Genomic DNA, 25879 nt, shown 5'->3' with positions numbered 1-25879 from the left:
ATAAGGAAAGATCCATAGTGTGCCAGGTGATGTCACCCAGACAGCATGGCTAATTCAGCCTGCTTATTGACAGAAAAATCTTCGCCATGCCCTTGGATTTTGGAAGCAGATATGAATTTTAGATGCTATTATAAATAGCTGTCTAAAGACCTTAAAGCATAAGTTTTCTAAGGTTTTCTTGTCAATGCTGTGTACTGGAAATTTTGTCAAGGACAAGGGATCAAAATTTGAAGATGGAGGGTGGAAAAGGCAGGAAATACTTGTTTACCGAGAGAATGATGGCCTAGAATAACCTAGACAATGACAAAATTGGTTGGGACAGATACAGAAATCTATGGTATGGGCAAGGGAGGGAGATATCAAAATAAAGGAGGGTCTACTGGACAAGCCAAAACACAAATCTGTCGAGAACTACATTATCTAGACTAGCCCATCTCTAAAACAAAAGATGTACCAAGTCAAGAACTAATGGCTCTCTTTCCTCATGGATATTGCATCTTTTAAAAATTGTACATGCTACATGAAGTGTGTGCTTTGAAGAAGACAAGGCAAATGTCCAAATGTTGACAAACAGAAGGAGCTGAACTCACTTGTCATCAATGCTGTTCTGATAGTAGATGTGCAGAAGTTTGTCCTTAATCCAGTTCACTTTCTCAGCTGCATCCTTCCCTGCCTCGGCATGGAGACAGTACTTCTTATACAGCTGTGCTAATCCCATCATTGCCTCCTTTCTCACTCGCCACTGTAATCAAAAACATTACCGACATCAAATGATCATAAATCAATAATAGTAAGGAGGAGGAAGAAGGGAGGCTCAGTGATGCTTGTATCTAAAACCTTAGCAGTTCCAACATCCCTTAAATCCTGAAAAAAAAATTCTGTTAAGAGGGGGTGAGGGGAGGCCATGTTTACCCAACTATAGAAGGAAAATGGACATAAATACATGATCGGAAAGACAAAACTCAAGGTGACTGAATACAAATAAAATTTCTTGATATCAGGGGTGCTGACAATGAAACATTCAGCTTTTATATGTCATTCGATAGAAGGCCTGACTTCCCCAAAGTGGCAGAAAAGTTGCATTTATAGAAAAACAAAGAGGCAGTGCTCTCCTTTTTTAATATACCATAATTTATGCAGTAAGCAATACAAATTAGCTGTTTTGTTACAACAAAGAACACTGGAAAACTGCATGTTTAAATGCACAAATTCTTTGCTTTTTTTAAAAAACCATTCCTTAACTATTTTTGGATAATTAAGGAATTTCATAGTTAGGAGAGTTTCTATAAGGGAGAAGGCGGGTGATGTGGTGACTTCCTGAAATAGTCTCAGAAATGTAATAATATTCCAGGTAATGCGCTTTTTCCTTTTTATGTTTTTTTTATATTATGTTTATTGCACTCAAATTTCTACTGAATTCCCCTGGCCTTAGTGGGGACAACAAAAGATTCACATGGCTACTGGAGAAAATATAATACAAAAATTAATAGGGGAGGTTTTTCTTTCCTCTGTACTCGTTTTTTTTGTGTTTTAATGATAACGTATGCTTCATTGTCTTATTTCAAGTTAATCTTGAAATGTATGTTTGTAAAATGGCATAAAAATATAATCTTTACAATAAAGCCTTTCTACTTTTGTTTCTTTCCTGCATACTTGGGGCGAATTGAGCTTGGAATGTATTATACATTTCTCATTGGTTACACGGCGCATTTAGTAAGAAAGTTTTGGAACAAGTTAAATTAATTCTTCTGAAACAAAAACAAAAGTAGTGGAAATGTTGGTAGCTACAGATTTGGGAGATACCTTCTGGAAGCTGCCGTATCGTATTTCTCTATTTCCAGTTCTCTGGACAGAGTATGGACACTCCTCTGCTCAAGAAAGTATTACCAGAATTCTCTCCTCATAACCAACATCTACCAAGACTACCCTCACACTCCCATAGTATCCCAAAAATTGGATTATACTGCAGTTAGAAAGGAAAATGGCCGGGGGAAAGGTGATGTTATCAGCCAAGATGGACGATTAGCCTTTGAGCTCCCAGTTGCTCTCGAGCTAATCCACCAAGCATAAATGCATCTGATCCCACATTGGAGATTTTTTCCCTCCCAGAGCTAACACTGCGGCTAAGGATGGCGACCAGATGAAAAACAGTGGACCTTGAGCAATTCTCATTTAGCAAACAAGCTGGAGATATTGCTGATGAAGCGAGTGATCAGGCCGCGAAAAGCCGCATGGAAGATGAATCAGCTTCAGTGCAGACTATATTAGTGCTGAACTCTATAGTAGGAGACATGCTGTCAAGGGAGGAATTCAGTGAATGATTCCAAGATCTGCGGAGTGATATGAAGCAGCACAAAGGAAAATTGGTTCTTACCTGCTAATTTTTGTTCCTGCAGTACCACGAATCAGCCCAGTCTCCTGGGTTCTGTCTACTCACCAGTAGATGGAGGCAGAAAAAGTTCCAACCGACTTCGCCCCTTCCGTGAGGTGCACCTACAGTATGTCAGTATTTAAATGTAACAAAGCAGAAGAACTAAAAAACCCAACTAAGTAGCTAACTGCTATAAACTGGGAGAACATTCCATGAGAACCAGACTCACTGACCCAAACGGCAGCAAAGTACCTAACAACATATGTTTGTTATATTATGAGAAAATACTTATCTGCAAAGTAAATAAGAACAAGCGGACTCTCCTTTATCGCCAAACTGAAATGGGCGGGACTCTCGACTGATGCATGGTATAAGAACGAAAATTAACAGGTAAGAACCAATTTTCCTTTCCCTGTACGTACCCGGATCAGTCCAGACTCCTGGGATGTACCAGAGCTCCTTTACCTAGGGTGGGACCCTGAGAGTCCCGCTCGGATCACCGCATCACCGAAACCCCCAGATCCTGGAGCCTGAACATCCAGGTGATAATGTATAGCAAAAGTATGTAAAGACTTCCAAGTCGCCACCCTACAAATCTCATGCAGAGATAATTGCTGACACGCACCCAGGAAGTTGCTTGAGACAGAGTAGAGTGAGCACGAAGACCAGACTGAAGCGACCGACCATGAAGTAAGTATGCCGAACCAATAGCTTCTTTTAGCCATCAGGCTATAGTAGCCCTAGATGCTTTGTGCCCTCTCTTGGGTCCGCTCCAGAGCACAAAAAGATGGTCCGACATGCGGAAACTATTAGTGACCTCGAGATAACGCAATAGAGAGTGCCGCACATCTAGCTTTCTCAAATCTATAGACTGAGGATCCGAAGGCTGTGAATCAGGAAAAGATGGCAGATCAATCGACTGATTCAAGTGAAAAGAAGAAACCACCTTTGGAAGAAAGGACGGAACAGTCCTCAAAGAAACTCCAGAATCTGTAATTCTTACAAATGGTTCTCTACAAGATAAAGCCTGAAGCTCAGAAATCCTACGGGCCGAAGAAATAGCCACCAGAAAAATCACCTTTAAGGTAAGGTCTTTAAGAGTAGCCCTCTTTAGAGGCTCTAAGGGCGGAGCACAAAGAGCTTTAAGAACCAAATTTAAACTCCATGAAGGGCAAGGATTTTTGAAAGGATGACGCATGTGTTTTGCCCCCCGAAGAAAACGAGCCACATCAGGATGGGATGCCAGGGTAACTCCTTTTATCTTCCCACAGAAGCAACCTAGAGCTGCCACCTGTATGCTGAGAGAGCTTCAAGATAAGCCCTTAGCCAGACCAGCCTGCAAAAAAGACAAAATGTCAGGAATCAAAGCCCAAGTAGGAACCACCTGATTCTCCTCACACCAGGATTCGAAAACTCCCCAAATCCTGACATAAGCCAGGGAAGTAGAGGTTTGTCTTGACCTGAGAAGAGTAGCAACCACATCAGAATAACGCTTATCGTTCAAGCGCTGCCTTTCAAAAGCCATGCCGCTAGAGAGAAGCAATCTACCTCTTCCAAACAAATGGGACCTTAGCAGAGACGATTTGGAAGGTTCAAAAAGCGAAGCGGACCGTCCACTATGAGGTTGACAAGGTCTGCAAACCAAGGATGTCTTGGCCATTCCAGAGCTACCAGAATCACCTCCGAGGGACGAGATTCTATGCGCCGAAGAATTTTGCTGATGAGAGGCCAAGGAGGAAACACATAAAGCAGAATGTTCATTGGCCAGGGAAGAGCCAAGTCATCGACTCCTTCTGCCCCTGGCTCTCGACGTCAACTGAAGACACGTGGAGCCTTGGAGTTCCGGAACGTTGCCATCAGGTCCATGCTCGGCGTGGACCACTTTTCGCATATGAGATGAAACGCCTGCTCGGAAAGTTCCTACTCCCCGGGATCTAGACAATGGTGACTGAGAAAGTCTGCTTGAATGTTGTCGAGCCCGGCGATGTGAGATGCTGCAATGCGAAGAAGATGATGTTCCACCCATGCTATCAACAGCTGAGCCTCAAAAGTGACCGATTGGCTCTTGGTTCCCCCTTGGCGTTTGATATAAGCCACTGTTGTCGCGTTGTCGGAAAGGATTTTGTCTTCCCCTGAAGAAGCGGTAGAAAGGCCTGTAAGGCTAGTCTCACCGCTCTGGTCTCCAAACGATTGATCAACCAACGAGATTCCTCTGGCGACCATTGCCGCTGAGCAGACCTGTCGAGCCAAACTGCCCCCCCCCCCCCAGCTGGACAGATTGGCATCCATCGTGACTACTGTCCAAACTGGAGTCTCTAGACCACTCCACGACGTAAATTCTGCGATAGGAGCCACCAATCGAAACTGAAACGAGCAGAGTCTGGAAGGGGAAGATGAAACTGTTCCAACACCGGATTCCAGCGGAAGAGCAATGCTGACTGAAGTGGTCTCAAATGAGCAAATGCCCATGGAACTAAGTACAAAGTGGAGGCCATGGAGACTAGAACCTGAAGATAATGCCAGAGTTTGGGAGGAGACTTGGACAACAAGACCAGAATCTGACACTGTAGTTTGATGATCCATTGTTCCTTGAGAAAAACATTCCCCCACTGGGTGTCGAACAGGGCTCCCAGAAACTCCAAGGACTGGGATGGTACTAAATGGCTCTCTGCTGGGTTGACAACTCAGCCCAATGACTGCAGAAGCAGAAGAACTCGAGACACAGTCAAGCGACAGATGTTCCGACTTCGCTCGAATAAGCCAATCATCTAGCGAGGGATAAACAAAGAATTCCTCTTTTCGGAGCTGTGCGGCTACTACAATCATTATTTTGGTAAAGGCCCTGGGTGCCGTGGCGAGACCGAAAGGAAGAGCGCAAAATTGAAAGTGGTCCCCTAGAATCGAGAACCGCAGGAGCTTCTGATGGTCGGACCGAATTCCTATGTGAAGATATGCCTCGGTCAGGGTCCAAAGAAGCTAGGAACTTGCCTTTCTGAATGGATGCCAGGACCACTCTTAAGGTTTCCATGCGAAACCTTGGGATTCTCAGACATCTTTTTAGGTCCAGAATGGGATGAAATGTGCTGTCTTTTTTGGGTATGACGAAGTAGATGGAATAACGGCCCTTTCATCGCTCCAATAGAGGTATCGGCACAATGGCCCTGAGCTCTCTTAGACGATGTAAGGTGTCCCGCACTGCCTGACACTTTTGAGTGTAAGAACATGGAGAGACGAGAAAACGGTCGCGAGGGCGCTGTAGAAAATCTAAGGCGTAGCCTTGTTTTATCACAGTAAGGACCCACTGATCCGATGTTATTTTGGCCCACTCCTCAAAATAGAGAGACAATCTGTGTCACACTACCGGAACCGAAGAACAGACTGGCCTCATCTCATTGAGAAGTTTTCGCTCCACCAGAGGACTGGGAGGGATCAGGTCTCCCATTAACAACGTCCTCGAAAGGACTGAGGCCAAGACTGCTGTCTAGCAGGCTGTTGCCGAAAAGAAGAACCTGAAGAACGGGAGGAGCGAAACCTGCGGTTTCCTCATAAACGGGATCAGGAAGATAACGATCCCCTTGTCCTGGGCCTATCCTCAGGCAGATGATGTACCTTATTTTCTCCTAAGGAATGAATCAAGTCCTCAAGATCCTTCCCAAAGAGAAGTTTACCCTTAAAGGGTAAAGATCCCAATTGAGCTTTTGAAGAGACATCCGCAGACCAGTGTCTTAACCAGAGAAGTCTTCAGGCAGAGACAGCTGAAACCATTGATCTGGCTGAGGTATGTAACAAACCATCATGGGAGACTTCAACCTCCACGTTGACTCAATTCCTCCTTCCCCCAACTGCGAAGCACTTCTGTCCACCATCAAGGCCTTGGGTTTTAAGCAAATTATTAACAGTCCCACCCACAAAGCCGGACACACCTTAGACCTCATCTTTATTAACGCTGGCCTCACCATCACTTCCCCCCCCCCTCCTCCACCCCAGTCCCTTGTTCAGACCACTCGATCACTACTGAATTCGCAATAAAGAAAAACCCCACCATCACTATGCCTAAAACAACCATACACTTCAGAAAACCCTGTTCCATGGATGACCTCTCTTCCCACCTTTCTACGGAACTACAAAACCTTAACGTCTCCGATGCAGATTCGGCCCTTGCATCCTGGCTTGACATCACCAACGCCGTGGCTACAAAATATGCCCTATGACAACGAAAGAATTAAACCCTGCCTTGAAGAATAAAAAACCTTGGTTCACGCCTGAACTGAAGAATTTGAAACAAGAGCTAAGACGCAAAGAACTCAAATGGCGCAAGGAGCCCTCCCAAGCGGCCCTATCTGCATACAAAGCTTCCATGCACAAATACAGGGCAATCGTCCTTCATACAAAAAGAGATTTTTCCACCCGCAAAATACACGACTTCCTCTATGACGCGAAAGTCTTGTTCTCATACGTGGCAGAACTCACAAACTCCTCCCAAGCCTCTATCCCCGACGACCAAGCCCAAACTAAAGCTTCTGAACTGGCAGCGTTCTTTGACAAAAAAATCTCCAACCTCATATCCCCGCTTATCTCCTCTGATATCCTACCACCTCCCCCTTACTCCCCCATCCAGCAACCAGAAAGCAAGCTTGGGGTCATTTGAACCCATTTCTTCCCTCGAAATCTAATCCATCCTCAAGAGCATGAAACCCGCTGCTCACCTGTCTGACCCCATCCCCACAAAGCTACTGCTTACAATTCCTAAAACCATCTCCAAACCACTGGCTGCAATTATAAACTGCTCCCTTTCCCAAGGATCAGTTCCTGATAATATGAAACTTGCTTCACTTAAACCGCTTCTAAAGAAACCAAAATTTGGACCCCACCAACCCTGCCAATTTTCGTCCCATCGTCAACCTCCCATTTATCGCTAAACTCATGGAGAAACTGGTCAACACCCAACTATCAGACTACCTAGATGATTATAAGATTCTCTTCCCCGCTCAGTTTGGATTCCATAAACACTGAATCCCTCCTAATCTCTCTCACGGACAGCATCCTTATGGGATTAGACAAAGGACAACTGTTTCTATTGGCATTGCTTGACATCTCCGCCGCATTTGATACCGTGAATCACGCAATTCTTATCAACCACCTCTCTAACATCGGCATTTCAGGAACTGCCCTTAGTTGGTTCAAGTCCTTCCTAAGTAACAGAAACTACAAGGTTAGAATACGCAACAAAGAATCTCACCCCATCAGTTCTACGCTTGGAGTCCCTCAAGGATCATCCCTCTCCCCTACTCTCTTCAACATTTATCTTCTACCCCTCTGCCAACTTCTCGCTAATCTAAAGTAGACAGTAGAAAGTAGACAGTAGCTAACAAATTATGTCCGCTACCAACTAAAAAAATCAATCCTACCTTGCACAGAAGACAACCGTGGTTCTCCAATGAGCTCCGAAAATTTAAACAAAGACTCAGACAGAAAGAAAACAAATGGCGCAAGGCCCCTGGCCCCCAGCACACTATCTGCTTACAAATCTACCCTCCACCTCTACAGGAACTCCACCTTACGGACAAAAAGATTTCTACGCTCAAAGAATTCATGACCTTGTTTTCGACGCTAAAGCACTATTCTCCTACGTATCCGAACTCACACAAACCAGCGCCCCGTCTATCCCTAATGACCAAGCACAATCTAAAGCCAATGAATTGACAACCTTCTTCCAAAGCAAAATCTCCAACCTCTTCACTCTCCTGCCCACCAGCCCTACCTCTTCTCCTAGCTCCTACTTTCTCTCAAATAAAGGGATCTCACTTGAATCATTTGAACCTACTACCGCCCTGGAAATTAAAACCCTAATAAAGAAAATGTAACCATCTACCCATCCCTATGACCAAATCCCAACAAAACTACTCCTACTGGTACCTGACACCATCTCCAAACCTCTGGCCGATATCATAAACTGCTCTCTATCACAAGGAATCTTCTCGGACGCCCTAAAACTCGCCTCTCTTAAACCTCTTCTCAAAAAATCGAACTTAGATCCAAAGGAACCAAACAATTTCTGCCCTATCTCCAATCTGCCTTTTGTAGCCAAGATCATGGAAAAACTAGTCAACACTCAAATTTCAGATTATCTTGAAGACCACAAAATACTGCACCCTACCCAATACGGATTCCGTAAGGCACTAAGCACCGAAACCCTCCTCATCTAACAGACCACCTCACCATGGGACTGGACAAAGGACAATCCTTCTAATTAATTCTTCTTGACCTCTCGGCAGCTTTCGACACCGTAAACCATTCCATCCTCCTCAACCGACTAACATCGGGATAACAGGAACTGCCGTCAGATGGTTCAAATCATTCCTCAGTTATAGAGGCTATTAAAGTCAGAATCAACAATAAAGAGTCCCCTCGCATCAATTCCTCACTAGGAGTTCCACAGGGTTCCTCCTTGTCCCCCACTCTCTTAAATATATACCTCCTTCCCCTGTGCCAGCTGCTAACAAACCTAAAACTAAAACACTTCCTTTACGCTGACGACGTGCAAATCCTGATCCCCATAACAGAATCCATTACAAAAACACTCAAGTACTGGGAAAATTGCCTCCGAGAAATCAACCTCCTCCTCACTAACCTAAACCTGATACTCAATTCAGCTAAGACTGAACTCCTCCTCATTTCCCCGGACAACAGCGATACCCCTCAAAGGACACTCACTAACACCTTTGTCACCCAAGCAAGAGACCTGGGAGTATTAATCGAAAACCGTCTGAATTTAAAAACATTCATCAATCACACAACCAAGGACTGCTTCTATAAACTGCAGGTACTAAAAAGAATTAAACCACTTCTACACTTTCAAGATTTCAGAACTGTCCTCCAAGCCGTTCTATTCTCCAAGATAGACTACTGCAATTCCATTTTGCTAGGTCTCCCCGCCTCCTCCATCAAACCTCTTCAGATGCTTCAAAACACGGTGGCCAGAATCTTAACAAACACTTGCAGAAGAGACCACATCACACCCATCCTCAGAAATTTGCACTGGCTACCAATAAGTTTTAGAATTTTACACAAGTCCCTCACCATCATCCACAAAACCATCCATAACCAAGCCCCCAACAACCTTCAATTCCCACTCAGACTACACACCTCGTCTAGACCTATCCGAGAATCCTACAGAGGATTCTCGGATAGGTCTAGACCCCCCCAACTAGGCCACTAGAGAACAGGCCTTCTTCTACAGCGGGACCAACCATATGGAATGCTATTCCCCCTGAACTTAGACAAGAACCTTGCCTGTTAACATTTAGAAAAAGGCTTAAGACTTGGTTATTTAAACAGGCCTTTCCCTAAATCACTGATCCGCCATAGCTATCATTACCGAACATTCAGCACACTGTAAATAATTGTTATAGTCAATGAGTTACTTTCTGCTTTGGCTTCTTCTTCCCCCAGTTCCATTACCCCTGTTTCATTGTAACTTTTGCCTCTCTTCGCTATGTTAATACTTAAGGTTTTTTTACCCCAGTTCCTTGTAAACCGACATGATATGATCTGTATCATGAATGCCGGTATAAAAAAAAGCACTAAATGGAGAGATTACTTACCTGATAATCTCGCTTTCCTTAGTGTAGGCAGATGGACTCATTACAAATGGGTATAGTGTGCTCGTGCTAGATGTTGGAGACGGATTTGACGTCAGCACGTGGTACATATACCCCTGCAGAAAGTGCAGCAGCTCAGTAATTTTCCTTGCAAAAGCTTCATGGATATATGTGTGACTGACCGATTGATTAACCAAACATGATTAACCTGACCGATTGATAGTAGCTGGAGACCGCCAGTGTTCTCAACCGGAAGGCGTCGACACCCGGCAGGGTGGATGCCCTATGTAAGAAAACAAGGCTTACCTTGAAACCCCATGTATATCGGCACCCGGGCGGGATGCTGAGTCCATCTGCCTACACTAAGGAAAACGAGATTATCAGGTAAGTAATCTCTCCATTTCCTTGCGTGTAGCAGATGGACTCATTACAAATGGGATGTACAAAAGCTACTCCTGGACTGGGTGGGAGGCTGCCCGAGGACCGTTTAGGATTGCCCTTGCAAATGCTGTATCCTCCCTGGCCTGGACGTCCAGACGGTAGAATCTGGAAAAGGTATGGAGGGAGGACCACGTTGCCGCTTTACATATCTCTGCAGGCGACAGCATCCTAGTTTCTGCCCAGGAGCCTGCTTGGGCTCTGGTAGAGTGAGCCTTGACCCGTAGAGGTGGTGGTTTTCCCGCTTCTACGTAGGCCGCTTCTCCTTGCTTCTTCCCACTGTGAAGGATGAACAGTTGGTACGTCTTTCGTACTGCTTCCGACATTTCCAGGTATCTGGACAGCAGCCTGCCGATGTCGAGATGGCGCAGTATTCAACCTTCTTCCGACTTCTTCAAACCTTCCATGGTTGGCATGGATATGGTTTGGTTGAGGTGGAAGTGTGAGACTACTTTGGGTAAGAAGGAAGGAACCGTGTGAAGATGGATAGCCCCTGGGGTGAACCTGAGAAACGGATCGCGGCAGGATAGGGCTTGTAGCTCCGAGATGAGGCGTGCTGAGCATACGGCCAACAAGAACACCATTTTCAAGGTTAACAAACGGAGGGACAGGCCTCGGAGAGGTCCGAAGGCGGGTCCCGCTAGGAATTTCAAGACTAGGTTGAGGTTCCACAGAGGCACTGGCCACTTCAGTGGCGGGCGAATGTGTTTGACTCCTTTCAGGAAACGTGAAATGTCTGGGTGTGTGGCAATGCTGTTGCCGTCACTCCTGGGGCCGTAGCAGGATAGCGCTGCCACCAGAACCTTGATTGAACTGAGGGACAGACCCTTCTGAAGTCCATCTTACAGGAAATCCAGAATGATGGGGATTTTAGCGGCATGTGGATTGGTGCTGCGAGTTTCGCACCAGGCTTCAAATACTCTCCAGATCCTTATATAAGTTAGTGATGTGGAGAACTTGCGTGCTCGGAGGAGTGTATCTATTACCGGCCCCAAGTATCCCCTTTTCTTCAGTCTAGCCCTCTCAAAGGCCAGACCGTAAGAGAGAATTGAGCTGGATTCTCGTGGAGGATGGGACCTTGTCGCAGCAGGTCCCTGTGAGGGGGCAGGGGTAGAGGATCCCCTGCCAGTAGTCTTCTCATGTCTGCGTACCAGGATCTTCTTGGCCAGTCCGGGGCCACCAGAAGAACTAGGCCTCTGTGCCGCTGAATCTTGTGTATAATGGCACCCAGCAGGGGCCATGGGGGAAAGGCATATAGCAGGATCCCCGGAGGCCATGGCTGCACCAGGGCGTTGATCCCGTGGGATAGAGGGTCCCGCCTGCGACTGAAGTATCTGGGTACTTGAGCGTTGGACCTGTCCGCTAGTAGGTCCATGCCCGGCATCCCCCACTGATCCACAATCATCTGGAAGGTCGTGGATGACAGCTGCCAGTACCCCGGGTTTAGGCTTTCTCTGTTGAGGAAGTCTGCCGTGGTGTTGTCCTTCCTGGCGATGTGGACGGCGGAGATGTCCTGGAGATTTGTTTCCGCCCAAGCCATCAGGGGGGCTACTTCTAAGGATACCTGTCGGCTTCTGGTTCCACCTTGTCGGTTGATGTATGCCACCGTGGTGGCATTGTCCGACATCACTCTGACTGCTCTGTTTCGAAGTCTGTGGGCAAAGTCTGCCCGTGCCTCCAGTCAGTTGATGTTCCACCCCGACTGTTCTCTGTTCCACCGCCCTTGGGCGGTTAGCTCTTCGCAGTGGGCTCCCCGACCGCTCAGGCTGGCATCTGCAGTGAGCAGGGTCCAAGTTGGGGAGGACATCCTTGATCCCCGGCCCGTGTGGCCGGGCTGCAGCCACCACCATAACTGATTCCGTACTCTGGCCGGTAGAGGTAGATGCACGGTGTAGTTCTGTAATCGTGAGCTCCACCGAGATAGGAGGGCGTGCTGTAACAGCCTCATATGAGCCCGTGCCCATGGTATCACTTCCAGAGTGGAGGCCATTAGGCCGAGGACCTTTAGGTAATCCCAAGCTGTGGGCCGGGTGGTGCTCAGCAGATTCTGCAAACGATTCCGGAATTTTGATTTCCTCTTGGAGGTCAGGCTGATTTTGTCTTCCTGGGTGTCGAATCGGACTCCTAGGTATTCCAGTGACTGCGAAGGCTGTAGGGAACTCTTGTTTATGTTGACTACCCATCCTAGGCTTTCCAGGAGAGGTATAACTCTGTTGGTCGCCCGGTGGCTCTCCTCCGGTGACTTTGCCCTGATCAGCCAATCGTCTAGGTAGGGATGGACTAGAATGCCTTCCTTCCTGAGCGATGCCGCCACCACTACTATTACCTTGGTAAAGGTGCGCGGTGCGGTGGCTAACCCGAAGGGTAGAGCCCGGAACTGAAAGTGCTGATCCAGGACTTTGAAGCGTAAGTAACGCTGGTGATCCCGATAGATTGGGATATGCAAATAAGCCTCTGACAGATCCAGGGATGTGAGATACTCCCCTGGCTGTATTGCACTTCAGACTGACCGCAGAGTTTCCATGCGAAATCCTGGGACCCTTAGTTGCCGGTTGACTGACTTGAGGTCCAAGACGGGTCTGAAGGTGCCCCCTTTCTTGGGGACAATAAAATAAATGGAGTAATGCCCAGAATTTATCTCCCATGCAGGCACTGGGATTATGGCTTTTAAGGACAGGAGCCTCCCCAAGGTAGCTTCCAGCGCCGCCCTCTTGAGGGGCAGACAAGGAGATTCCACAAACTTGTCCGGAGGGAGATGAAGGAAGTCCAGGTAATACCCTTCCCGGACAATGGCGAGGACCCACTGGTCCGAAGTAATCTCGACCCACCTGTGGTAGAATAGGGTTAGCCTGCCCTCTATGGCTTCTTCCCCCAGATGGGTCGGCTGATTCTCATTGTGGGGTGCGGCCGGGCCCCGACCCCGAGCCGGCTCCCCTCTTGTTCTGCCTGGTCCGAAAGGACTGGTTCCTGGTCTGAGAACGAGGTGCTTTGTAACGAGCCCTGTAAGGGTTGAAGCGTTGAGAGCTTCTACCTCTGGATGGTCTAGGAAAAGGGCGCTGGTTCCTCCTTGACTTGTCTTCTGGTAGACGGGGTAATGGAGATGTGCCCCATTTATTAGCCATTTTCTCGAGGTCGCTGCCGAACAGGAAGGATCCCTTAAAGGGCATCCTTGTAAGGCGGGTCTTGGAGGAGGAGTCGGCCGACCAATTTCGTAGCCAGAGGTGTCTTCTGGCTGCCACTGAGGATGACACTCCCTTGGCTGCCGTACGGACTAGGTCGGAGGCAGCGTCAGTGAGGAACGAGAGGGCTGATTCCATTTCTTCTCCCGGGGTGTTGTTCCTGGCTTGTGATAAGCAGGAGCGCGTCGCCACGGTGCAGCAGGTTGCAATACGTAGGGACATGGCTGCCACCTCAAAGGCTTGTTTCAGAATGGCGTCCATGCGCTGGTCATGTGCATCCTTGAGGGCCGCCCCTCCCTCCACCGGAATGGTGGTGCGCTTCACAATTGCGCTAACTATGACGTCTACCGACGGGCACGCCACCAGCTCCTTGTTTGCCGGATCCAGGGGGTACATGCTAGACAAAGCCCGACCCCCTTTGAATGAAGCCTTCGGCGCATTCCACTCCAGATCGATTAAATGCTGTGCTGCTTGTAGGAGGGGAAAATGGTGAGCCGTTGGACGCAGGCCCTCTAGCAGGGGGTTCATTCTAGGCTCCCTGGGCCCGGGACAGCCAGCTCCGACAGGCATTGAGAGACCAGGTCTGGAAGATCCTCCTTAAGAAAGAATCGTCTCATAGTTCGATACGGCTCCATCCCCGAGGGAAGTTCTCCCTCCTCGGGGGGCTCGCCATCTTCCTCAGAGTAATCCGAGTCCCCATAAGTGGGGCTTCCGGGTGGCCGTGCCTAGGTCTTGAGGGTCCCGGGGCCGGGTCATCCGGTACGTATGGGTCCTGTCGGGGATCAGACTGCATCTTGACAAAGGCGTGAATCCCCTTGAACAATTCCACCCAGGAGAGCGAAGCAGGTTCCAGCCTTAGGAGCACCAGGTCTGTGGGGTTCCCTGGCTGCTCACCGCGGCCTGCTAGGTTCGGGGTGTTCCCTGAGGAACTGGCAGTCAAACTGGGCTGGGACCGGCCCTGGCCTGGAACTCCCAGGGCCTCCTCACATTGGGCACATAGGGAGTCTGCTTCCTCGCTCTGCGTGGCTCCGAGGTGGCATGCTGAGCAGAGGCCTAGAGCTCTTATGCCTGAGTCTGGAGGTGCCGGCTCTGCGGACGCATGGGCTCTCATACGCTCCATCGCGTCTGCTATCCGGTGTGCGCTCAGCCTTCCAAAGTGCGCCTATCAGCGTGCGCCTATCAGCGTGCGCCTATCAAAGCAATGAGCGCCTATCAAACGTGCATTTAGTAATGCGCGCCCAAATATTTTCGGGCGCCTATCATACGCGCCCGTCGCCCCGCTTAGCCTAAACGCTAGATCGAGGCGGTGAACCCAGGCAGATGGCGACGGCGAGCAAAATGGCGACCTCCTTGGCGGGCTGCCTCGCAGGCAGACTCTGCTAATCCTCGCTCTTCGGAGACCAGTAAGTAAAGATGTACGCCTTACCTGATCTTCGGCGCTTCCCGGCTGGACCCGGGCGGTCTCCGGCTGCGGGGGGAGAGGGTAAGTACAGTCACCGCCGCGCTCGAGGAAGTGCACCCGCTGCCTCTAAGCCGCGCCCGAACTCGTCTCGCTCGGGGGTTAAGTCCTCACCGGGACCGAGGCTGCCTCTATTCCGCGCCCGAGCCCTTCTCACTCGGGGACTAGGTCCCTGCCGCGATTCGGCCACCAGACCGAGGCGCTTACCTCCGAGGGACCACGGAAATCACCTCGGGAAACTCAACTGGGGGAGGGACCCGAGGGTATCACCGCAGGAGTGCGGGGCTCGCCTTCAGGTAAGATTTCTTCTAAGAATTTAGTCGTTAGAATTTGGAAAAACGCTCAGCGAGCGCAAGGTAGCTCCAAACTGCTTTGGAGACGAAAATTACTGAGCTGCTGCACTTCCTGCAGGGGTATATGTACCACGTGCTGACGTCAGATCCGTCTCCAACTGCTAGCACGAGCACACTATACCCATTTGTAATGAGTCCATCTGCTACAAGCTAGGAAAATTTAAAGTTAACCCATTTCATCTACGCCGATGACGTACAAATTCTCATCCCTATCACAGAAACCATCTCCAAAACCCTCACCTTCTGGAACAGCTGCCTATATTCCATCAACCTCCTCCTCTCCAGCCTCAACCTAGTCCTCAACACGGCCAAAACCGAGCTCCTTCTCATCTCGCTGAACGACAACAACCCCCCTCTCATCAACCTCCCCCCCCTCCTCTACAATCTCTACGGCCCAAGTGAGAGACCTGGGCGTTATACTGGACAATCGTTTAAATTTAAAAAGATTCATTAATAATACAACTAAAGATTGCTTTTACAAATTACAAGTTCTGAAAAGGCTTAGACCACTCCTCCACCTACACGACTTCCGCACAGTTCTCCAAGCTACCTTATTTTCAAAAATCGATTACTGCAACTCCCTACTAGGCCTCCCTCCTACCACCACTAGACCATTACAGATGCTCCAGAATGCTGCCGCAAGGATACTAACCAACTCTAACCGAGGAGATCACATCACTCCCATCCTACGGAATCTACACTGGCTACCCATTAATTTCAGAATCCTCACCACAATACACAAGACCATCCACAATCAGTCCTCCCTTGTACTAGATATCCCGCTTCGTCTACACACTTCCACCAAACCGATCAGAGCAGCATACAAAGATACCCTTCAAGCTCCACCCACCAAGTCCTCTCACCACGCATCCATAAGGAAACGTGCTTTCTCCACAGCTGGTCCGTCACAATAGAATGCACTACCCCCAGACCTACGCCAAGAACAATGCCCACTGACTTTCAAGAAAAAACTTAAAACATGGCTTTTTAAGCAAGCGTTTCCTTAAAATGACTGTATGACTGTACAACTGTAGACGGTACAACTGTAAACTGTAGAACCCTCCCCCACATGCGTTACAGCTCAGCCTCAATTCCCATCCGTCCCACTGTCCTGCATCCCCCCACTACCTCCTTGTCAACCCTCCAGTCTACCCTCATTCTTCCCCCGTCCATCGCTCTTAGGTCCATGTCCCTCCCACTGTGCTCCCCTTGCCCCTCCATTCCCTCTCCCTCCCCCCCCAGCCATCTCACTTCTCACCGCTAGGTCTCCTCCTACCCCCCCTCCCATTATTTCACAGCCCTAGATACTTAAGATTCCTAAGATATAAGTTACATAGTCTTAATGTTATTTTGGTTACATCGTTTTTATTGTGATGATATTGTTATATTGTTATATTGCTATATTTTATATTGCTTTTTCCTTCGGTCCTAAGTAACCTTTTCTCGCCATCTCCCCTGTTACTCTCTACTACTCTCTACTCTAGGTTTTTTGGTTCAAAATTGTTATGCTCTAAATGGTTTTGCAAAATGTTAATTCCCTGACACAGACCAAGTTTTCACCCCCCTGTTCGATGTACTTCTCCTGTGTTTGATGTAAACCAATATGATATGACGGGTCATGAATGTCGGTATAGAAAAAGAAAAAAAAATAAAATAAAGAATAAATAAATAAATAAAGAGGGTCAGCACTGTAAGCAACAGCGGCTTCCAAACACCCAACTTGAATAGCTTCGGACTCAGAAAGAGAAGAATTATTCTGCAGGAGCTGATCCCAGTGGAGTCCTGCTCTTAAAGCAAAACTACTGCACATAGCAGCTCAGACTCCAAGAGCCGAAACTTCAAAAATCTTTTTAAGTTGAACCTCTAGCTTTCGAACCTGAAGATCTTTGAGAGCTGTAGTACCAATAACCAGGATTGTAGTCTTTTTGGTAACAGCAGAGACCACTGCATCAACCTTGGGAACACGCAAATGGTCCAAAGCATCCTCAGGCAGAGGATATAGCTTATCCATGGCCTTGCTGACCTTTAATCCCAAGTCAGGGGTGTCCCAGTCACGAAATAAGTCTGTGACTGAAAGATGAAAAGGAAAAGATTGAGTGGGACCACGAAGACCAACCGTGACAGGGTCAACTGAACCCATACGAGAATCCTCTGGCGAGGAATCAATTCCCAACTCTTCAAGAATCGCAGGAATGAGAGGAAGAAGCTCATCCTTCCTAAAGAGGCGGACCACCTTAGCATCATCGCCTTCAACCACATGAGGACCTTGAGAGGGTAAGGGATCTTGAACAGCAGCAGAATCAGGGTTCTGAGGAGGAATGCCGCTTGGGTCCTCCTGGTCTGACTGAGGTATCAGAAGAAGTGTCAGGTAAGTGCCGAGACACCGGAGTCCTAAGAGAGAGTTTAAGCTTGGGAACATCCATCCCCCCGCGAGGATTTGTTCCGTTTAGAAGCTGCTTTTTGAGACAATGGTACTGAAAAAGAAATCCCCTCAGAATTCTTTTTTGAGGACTTTCTGGCCTTATCAGCTTTATGTAAAAACATTATAAAGTTGGAAGAAAATGAAGAAGAGGAGTCTGAAGTCCCCTCAGGACTTTCCCTCAGCAGCAGCAGCTGAATTAGCAAAACAATCACCTTCCTCAGAGACTAATTGCTGTGGAGAAAGAGCAGGAGGAGAAACCCCTCCCCCCTCCTCTGTAAGCAGAGCAGCTTGAACAGAGCCAGAAATAGCTTCAGATGAAACAAGAAATGGGAAGGAGGCTGCAGCAGAAAGACACGGGCATCCCGATCTGACAGAGCAACAGAGAGAGGAAGAAATAACACCCCCAGCTGCCCCTGAAGACCCCTCCCTCCCGGGGAGGCAGGAAGAGCATAGGCTGTCGCAAGAGACTCTAGCCCGCGCATCTCCACATGCATGGCAGGCCGGACTGCACGGCATTTGTGAAAAAAAATGAGCCGGCTGAGGAGAAAATGAAAGCGAAAGAAAAAATCCTGCCGACCGCCCAAAGCAGCTAAAGAGGTAACAGGGAGTCCGACCAGCAAAGTAAAAAGGCTATAAATAACTTTTTTTTTTTTTATACCACCTGAAAGAAGCTGGATCCTCTGCTACGTGGGGTGAGTGAACCGGGCTCCCAGTATCACCCTAAAAGCTGCAGCAAACTGAAGCCAAGGGTTCTCAACCCCTAAAGCCAAAAGCCTCAAATACCAGGGAGGATGGTCCCCTCAGGACCTGCCAACTCTCTGGGAGGCTTGCCCCGCTTCCAGAAAAAAAGACTTCTTTTTTTTTTTTTTTTTTTTTTTTTTTAATGTAAAGTAAAATAAGAAATTCTTAAATAAAAAAGATAAATTTTATTAACAAAAATATCTATTTTGTCTGTAATTTTCAAAACTAACTAAAATCCTGACTGTAGGTTTTGCACCTCCACCATCTGCTGGAGGCAAAAAAATACTGACATACTTAAGAACATAAGAAAATGCCATACTGGGTCAGACCAAGGGTCCATCAAGCCCAGCATCCTGTTTCCAACAGTGGCCAATCCAGGCCATAAGAACCTGGCAAGCACCCAAAAACTAAGTCTATTCCATGTTACCATTGCTAACGGCAGTGGCTGTTCTCTAAGTGAACTTAATAGCAGGTAATGGACTTCTCCTCCAAGAACTTATCCAATCCTTTTTTAAACACAGCTATACTAACTGCCCTAACCACATCCTCTGGCAACAAATCCCAGAGTTTAATTGTGCGTTGAGTAAAAAAGAACTTTCTCCGATTAGTTCTAAATGTGCCCCATACTAACTTCATGGAGTGCCCCCCCTAGTCTTTCTATTATCCAAAAGAGTAAATAACCGATTCACATCTACCCGTTCTAGACCTCTCATGATTTTAAACATCTCTATCATATCCCCCCTCAGCTGTCTCTTCTCCAAGCTGAAAAGTCCTAACCTCTTTAGTCTTTCCTCATAGGGGAGCTGTTCCATTCCCCTTATTTTGGTAGCCCTTTTCTGTACCTTCTCCATCGCAATTATATCTTTTTTGAGATGCGGCGACCAGAATTGTACACAATATTCAAGGTGCGGTCTCACCATGGAGCGATACAGAGGCATTATGATATTTTCCGTTTTATTCACCATTCCCTTTCTAATAATTCCCAACATTGTTTGCTTTTTTGACTGCCGCAGCACACTGAACTGACGATTTCAGTGTGTTATCCACTAGGACGCCTAGATCTCTTTCTTTGGTTGTAGCACCTAATATGGAACCCAACATTGTGTACTGTACTGAGGTGCACCTCACGGAAGGGGCGGAGTCAGTTGGAACGTTTTCTGCCTCCATCTGCTGGTGAGTGGACAGAATCCAGGAGTCTGAACTAATCAGGGTACGAACAGGGAAATAAGATTTGATGGCGATAATTTATGGGAAGACATGGCCACAATAGGAAACCACATGGAGGAATTAGACATGAGCTTGGGGGGTCAAGCCGAAGCACTTAAGAATATCGCTGAGCAATAGGAAGATTTACAGAAGGAGCAAATGCAACTAGCAGAAGAAATGGAGGACCTAGAAAATAGACCTGGGCGCTACAACCTACACTTTCAGAGACCCTGCTTAGTGGTGATCCTGTCCATATGCAAATTCTTATTACAGTCACAGGTAACCTGCGCTGAGATCGCAATCCAGAATGGCACAGACATCGTACTGAAGCGAGCTCATAGAGTGCAAGGGCTTAGAGTTGACAAGACATGCGACATCATTCTTACACAATGAAGGAGAAAATCTATGGCATCGCAAGGAAAAAGAATGAATGGCTATGGGAGGGGAACAAAATTAATGTTTTTACTGATCTGCGAAAATGCCAGGAACTGCATGAGGTGACGGGTGTATTGTGATCTGAAAATATTTGATACCTTTGGGCTATTTTTAACGATTAAGAATTCCTCTCAAAATTAAAACGGTTGCTGAAGCAGCAGAAATGTTTAAGGAGGCTGGCTTACCTGTCCCTTTTTCAATTCCCAAAACAGTGGGTGCTGCTACTAGAAAAGACTGGGTCCCAAGATGGCAACATATCTGCAAAGGAGGACGGAGGCTGCGACGAATGTCTAGCGAGGCATGCTTCTGAACTCATATGTTCATATTTTGTTGTAACTCAGGTCACTGATAACAGTCATACTGCTGATTATTAATTTCAATTTTGCATAAATTATCCTGGTCAGGTTGTATTTTTCTAGTTATTCTCCTACAACAGATCTGAGCTCGGTGGACATGTGCTTTAGTTAAATGAGGGAGGGCTTGCTGGGACTCCATGGTGGTCTGATAGGCTCTTCCCGCACAACTTGGTGGGATCTACTGGTGGTGGAGAGCAGATCGAGCATTTGGAAGAAGGGGAGGTGGAGGGTGAGGAAGGGATTTGTTCAGGATTGACGACAATCACATTTTGTTCAGTGATTCATATCTGATAGTACTGAGTGGGGTTTTCACTCGAGCTTTGCAGAAGTATCAGCAATGTGATTGTGCATGGTGGGGGAGGGAAACCATGTCGTCTTTACATGTTTTTTTCCTTAATGGTAAGGGACTATACACCCCCAGAAAGCGATAGTTTTATTTCAAGAACTGTCTCCAATCACGGTGTTATAGGAAACTTAAAGAAAAGATCTGAGCATTTGATGTACTCTAGAGAGTTCTCATATAGACATTTTGCCTCTAGTTCTAAAGAGGGGAAATATTCACGTGTATGTATTCTATTTTCCCAATATTTTATTCATGAAGTTATATCCCAACTGGAAGACCCGAAGGGCTAGTATCTACTTTTGAAAATTAAAGTAGGGGTGGAACCTGTATACCATTTTTAACATTTATGCCCCAAACAGTGACCAGGAATCCTTTTTGAAATCTTTGGACCATTTACTTCTAACTCACACTGAGGGATCACTAATCCTGGGATGAGAAGAACTTTACCAGAGTTCCGTCTCTTGATAATTCCTCTCCTCCCACCCAAAAATTGAAGGGGGCGATAAATGGAGTTTGATGGATATTTGATGCCATTAGCCATCATCTAGAAATGTTTCTTTTTATTCTTCACTCCATGGTTCATATTCTTGCATTGATTACTTTTTGATTGATAAAGGGATAATGAATGGAATAGTGGATGCAGGGACTGGTGACATAACTTGGTCAGACCATTCCCTATATGGTTTGACCTTCAATTTCTCAATTATGATATGGGACTGTCAGAATTCTGTTTGAATGACAGTTTATTGGGAGATGACTCTTTTGGCACTGGTCTGGCTGAACGCTTACAGGAATAATTTAAAGATAAATAACTGGGAAGATATGTCCCCCCAGTGATGGTGTGGGAGTATTCTAAAGTGGTAGTGCGGGGATTGATGATATTCCATGCTACCTACAAAAAGAAAAAAAAAGAGAAAATCAGAAAGGGCATTCTAGATAAAATTGCAACTTTGTCCTTAACCCATAAAAAGATGTTCTCCTCAAAGGTTTTCAAACAACTGAATTGGGCTTGGGAAGAACTTAGTTTATTGGATTCTGAGACCATTGCTCATCATTTAGATCTAACCAAGCAAGCTTTCTATAAATGAGTGAATAAGGCAAGCAGGTATCTAAGCATGCAGACTAAAGTCTGTTATTACCCAAAGTCTTATTGCTAAAGTTACAACATCAGATAGCAATATGGCCACAACCTCATCTGATATTAGACTCCAGTTTTCTCAATTTTACACTCAGTTATGTAGTAAGGACACCTCTATCTCTGAGAATGCTATTAATACCTATCTTGCATCAGTATCCTTGCCTGGCCTTACAGGGGAGCAGCAGAAGTACTTAGTGCTATTAGTACTGGTGAGATACTTCAAGTTATTAAATTATTGAAAGTAGGCAAATCATCATGTTTAGATGGATTTACTGCACGTTACTATAAACGCTTTTCACATATTTTCGCAGCCACTTTGGCGACAATGTTTAACCAAATAAGGATTGGGGAATCATTTTCAGTAGGGTCCAATCTGGTGGGTATCACGGTTAAAGGCAAACTAGGTAGTGACCTGACACGATGTAGTTTGTATAGACCCATCTCTCTTACAATCTGGATTTGAAAATACTGGCAAGAGTACTGAAAGACTGAACAGAGTTATATTTATACCTGTACACTCAGATCAAACTGATTTTATTCCTATCAGAATGGCTGCGGACAATGTTCATAAAATTGCCGTTATATTGTGGGTCAAAAAAATTTTCTCTTCCCTTCTCTTAACAGTAGACGCTGTAAAAGCATTTGACATGGTGCACTGGTAATTCCTATTTAAGACCATGGCAAAAATGCAATTCGGGTCCCATTTTTTAGGATTGGTTAGAAAGTTATATGAAGAGCCATGTGCGAACATAAAGGTAAATGGGGGTTATGGAAGGAGTTTTGTAGCAGGTAGAAGTACCAGACAGGGGTGTCCTATGTCCCTGCTTTTATTTGCATTATTTCTGGAACCATTTGCTACTAAGATAGAAGCAGCAGCAAATATTTCGGGTATACAGTACGGATCTGTACATCTGAAATTATTATTTGCTGATGATATACTGTTTAAACTAATCCTATTACATCTTTGGAAGGTGTGGTACAGGAAATAGCTCAATTTAATCTAGTTTTGGGTTTCGAGGTAAACCTGGAAAAAAAAATCAGATTTTGAATGCATCCCTCACAAACTCTGAAGTGGGATATATTCGGGTCATTTCTCATTCAGATGGGCCAAGCACAAAATAAAATATTTAGGTGTTCAGCTTAGCAACCATGTTGAGGAGTTATTTGAGCTAAATTATATTCACCTGGTTATATCTGTCATGAAAGACCTAGAAGAGTGGCAGGGCTTTGGGTTCCCTTGGTTGGGTAATATTGAAATCATTAAGATGAATATTCTGTCTAGATTTCTTTATTTATTCATTGCACTATGGGTATATACCTTTTCTGCATTATTAAGATCATGGCAGAAGAGGATTTTCAGTTTCATCTGGAGGTGCAGAACACCTGGAGTGGCTCACTCAGTTATGTTTTTGCCTAAGATCGGGGTGGGTTAGGTGTCCTCAGTCTGCCTTGGTATTATGTGGCGCCCCAACTGAGGGTTATGACAGACTGGAATAAAAAAAATCAATGTGAAACAGTGGATATCCCTGGAGCAATCAGTGCTGGGCCCTCTGCCCATTCAGGCTTTAATACAGCAAACTTGACAGACTTGGAGGTGGCTAGTCTGGGTACCTTTCACCTTGCTCAATACTTTAACAGTTTGGCATCAATGGAAAGACAAATTGGTCAGCAACTGGAATTTTTACCATATTCAGTTGTGCCATAATACAGATATGCCAGCTCGCCTGCATATCTGAGCGTTTGAGAAATGGAAGGATAAGGGGATCATATATATTGAGCATGTGCTGGTTGGGGGTAAATTTTTAAGTTTTCATGACTTAGTCCATATGTATGGACTGGCAAAGTCAGATTTTTTTGGCATTTGCCCAGGTGAGAGTATTTGACTCGATAGTTAAGGGCAAAATTCTATTGGAAAATTATTGTGTCAAAGCCAACACTCAGAGGAATTATTTCAAAATTGTATAAGCTATTTTATTTATTTATTTAAAATCTTTTGTATACCGTCATATATTACTTGGGGAACCTTCAGAGCCTTCTAAATATATCAGTGATTGGGACAGGGATTTAAGAGATCATACGAGTGAATTGGAGTGGGATTCAGCCGTTTTACTTACAAGTAAATGCTCTTTATTGGCAATGCTCCAGGAAACAAGCTATAAGGTTCTAATGAGATAGCAAATGTTGCTTACCTGTAACAGGTGTTCTCACAGGACAGCAGAATGTTAGTCCTCACAAATGGGTGACATCATCAGGATGGAGCCCAATCACAGAAAACTTCTGTCAAATTTTCCAGAACTTTGACTGACCCCTACTGGGCATGCCCAGCATGGCACTAACCCTGCAGCCAGCAGGGGTCCCCCTTCAGTCTTATTTGATAGCTACAGGCAGTGCCAAAAAAATAAAACAACAACAAGTTACGAACCCAACACCGCGGGGCGGCGGGCGGGTTTCGTGAGGACTAACATCCTGCTGTCCTGTGAGACCACCTGTTACAGGTAAGCAACATTTGCTTTCTCACAGGACAAGCAGGATGGTAGTCCTCACATATGGGTGAGTACCGAGCTGAGGATGTCCGAACATGCACCAAATGTACCCAACGGCGTGCAACAGGCACAACAACTGGGGTGGAATTTGGTAGAGGGCATCCTGAACCCCACCGGGCAGGCGGAAGGGTGTTCGTACGTCACGTTGGAAATAGGTTACGAAGGACAGATTGGCCGAAGATGGAATCTTGTCTTCCGGCTTTGTCTAGGCAACAGTGGGCTGCGAAAGTGTGGAGAGAACTCCAGGTGGCAGACCTGCAAATGTAAGGAAGCGGCACCGATCGTAGGTGTGCTACTGAAGTCGCCATGGCACTCACAGAGTGTGCTTTAACACGATCTTGAAAAGGAATGCCTGCTTGCTGATAGCAAAAAGATATGCAGTCCGCAAACCAGGAGGAGAGAGTCTGCTTACCCACAGGTTGCCCTAGTTTGTTGGGATGGAAAGACGAATAACTGAGTGCTCTTCCTGTGGGCAACTGTATGGTCTAGGAAGAACGCTAGAGCCCGTTTACAGTCAAGGGTATGCAGAGCCTGTTCCCCTGGGTTGGAGTGGGGCCCGGGAAAGAAGATAGGTAGTATGATGGACTGATTAATGTGAAACTCTGAAACTACCTTAGGCAAAAGCTTAGGGTGAGTGCGGAGTACCGCCCGGTCCTGCAGGAGTTTAGTGTAAGGCGGATAGGTAACTAGGGCCTGTAACTCACTAACCCTGTGAGCTGAAGTGATAGCCAAAAGGAAAATCATTTTCCATGTGAGATATTTTAGGTCACAGGAGTGAAGAGGTTCGAAGGGTGGTTTCATGAGCCGCCCGAGAACCAGATTAAGGTCCCAAGAAGGGGCCGGAGGACATAAAGGTGGCTTGATATGGAGCAAGCCTTTAAGAAAACTTGTTACGAGGGGTTGCACCGATATAGGGACATCCCGACACCTTTATGGAAGGCGGCTACTGCACTGACATGCATTCTGATGGAAGAGGCCTTTAGACCCGATTCCGATAAATGCCAGAGATAGTCCAAAAACCTTGGGATTGGACAGGAAAAGGGATCAAAGGATTGCGAAGAACACCATGTGTACCGTTTCCATTATAGGAATAAGATTTTCTTGTGGAAGGTTTTCGTGAAGCCATCAGGACACGAGAAACCGAATCTGAAAGGTTAGGTGGTTGAAGAATTAACCTTTCAACATCCATGCCGTCAGGGACAAGGCCTGAAGATTGGGATGGCATAGACATCCGTCGTTTTGAGTGATCAGAAGCGGGTGAGTTCCCAAGGGAATGTGCCTGCGGATGGAGAGA

The 25879-nt window shown here is 46.4% G+C and overlaps 1 protein-coding gene across 2 annotated transcripts in view; it reads right to left on the bottom strand.

Moving 5' to 3' along the window:
* PDS5A (PDS5 cohesin associated factor A) overlaps nucleotides 1-25879 on the bottom strand; it is a 734756-nt gene that overhangs the window by 464660 nt on the left and 244217 nt on the right. For both annotated transcript variants that reach the window (XM_029589173.1, XM_029589180.1), the window contains exon 12: nucleotides 591-742. In XM_029589173.1, the coding sequence (XP_029445033.1) occupies nucleotides 591-742 (152 nt within the window). The remainder of the gene's footprint in view (nucleotides 1-590; nucleotides 743-25879) is intronic.

This window comes from Rhinatrema bivittatum, chromosome 1 (assembly GCF_901001135.1).
Source record: "Rhinatrema bivittatum chromosome 1, aRhiBiv1.1, whole genome shotgun sequence".
Lineage (NCBI taxonomy): Eukaryota > Metazoa > Chordata > Amphibia > Gymnophiona > Rhinatrematidae > Rhinatrema > Rhinatrema bivittatum.
The sequence above is the reverse complement of the archived record's forward strand: the minus strand, read 5'-3'. Positions and strand labels throughout refer to the sequence as shown.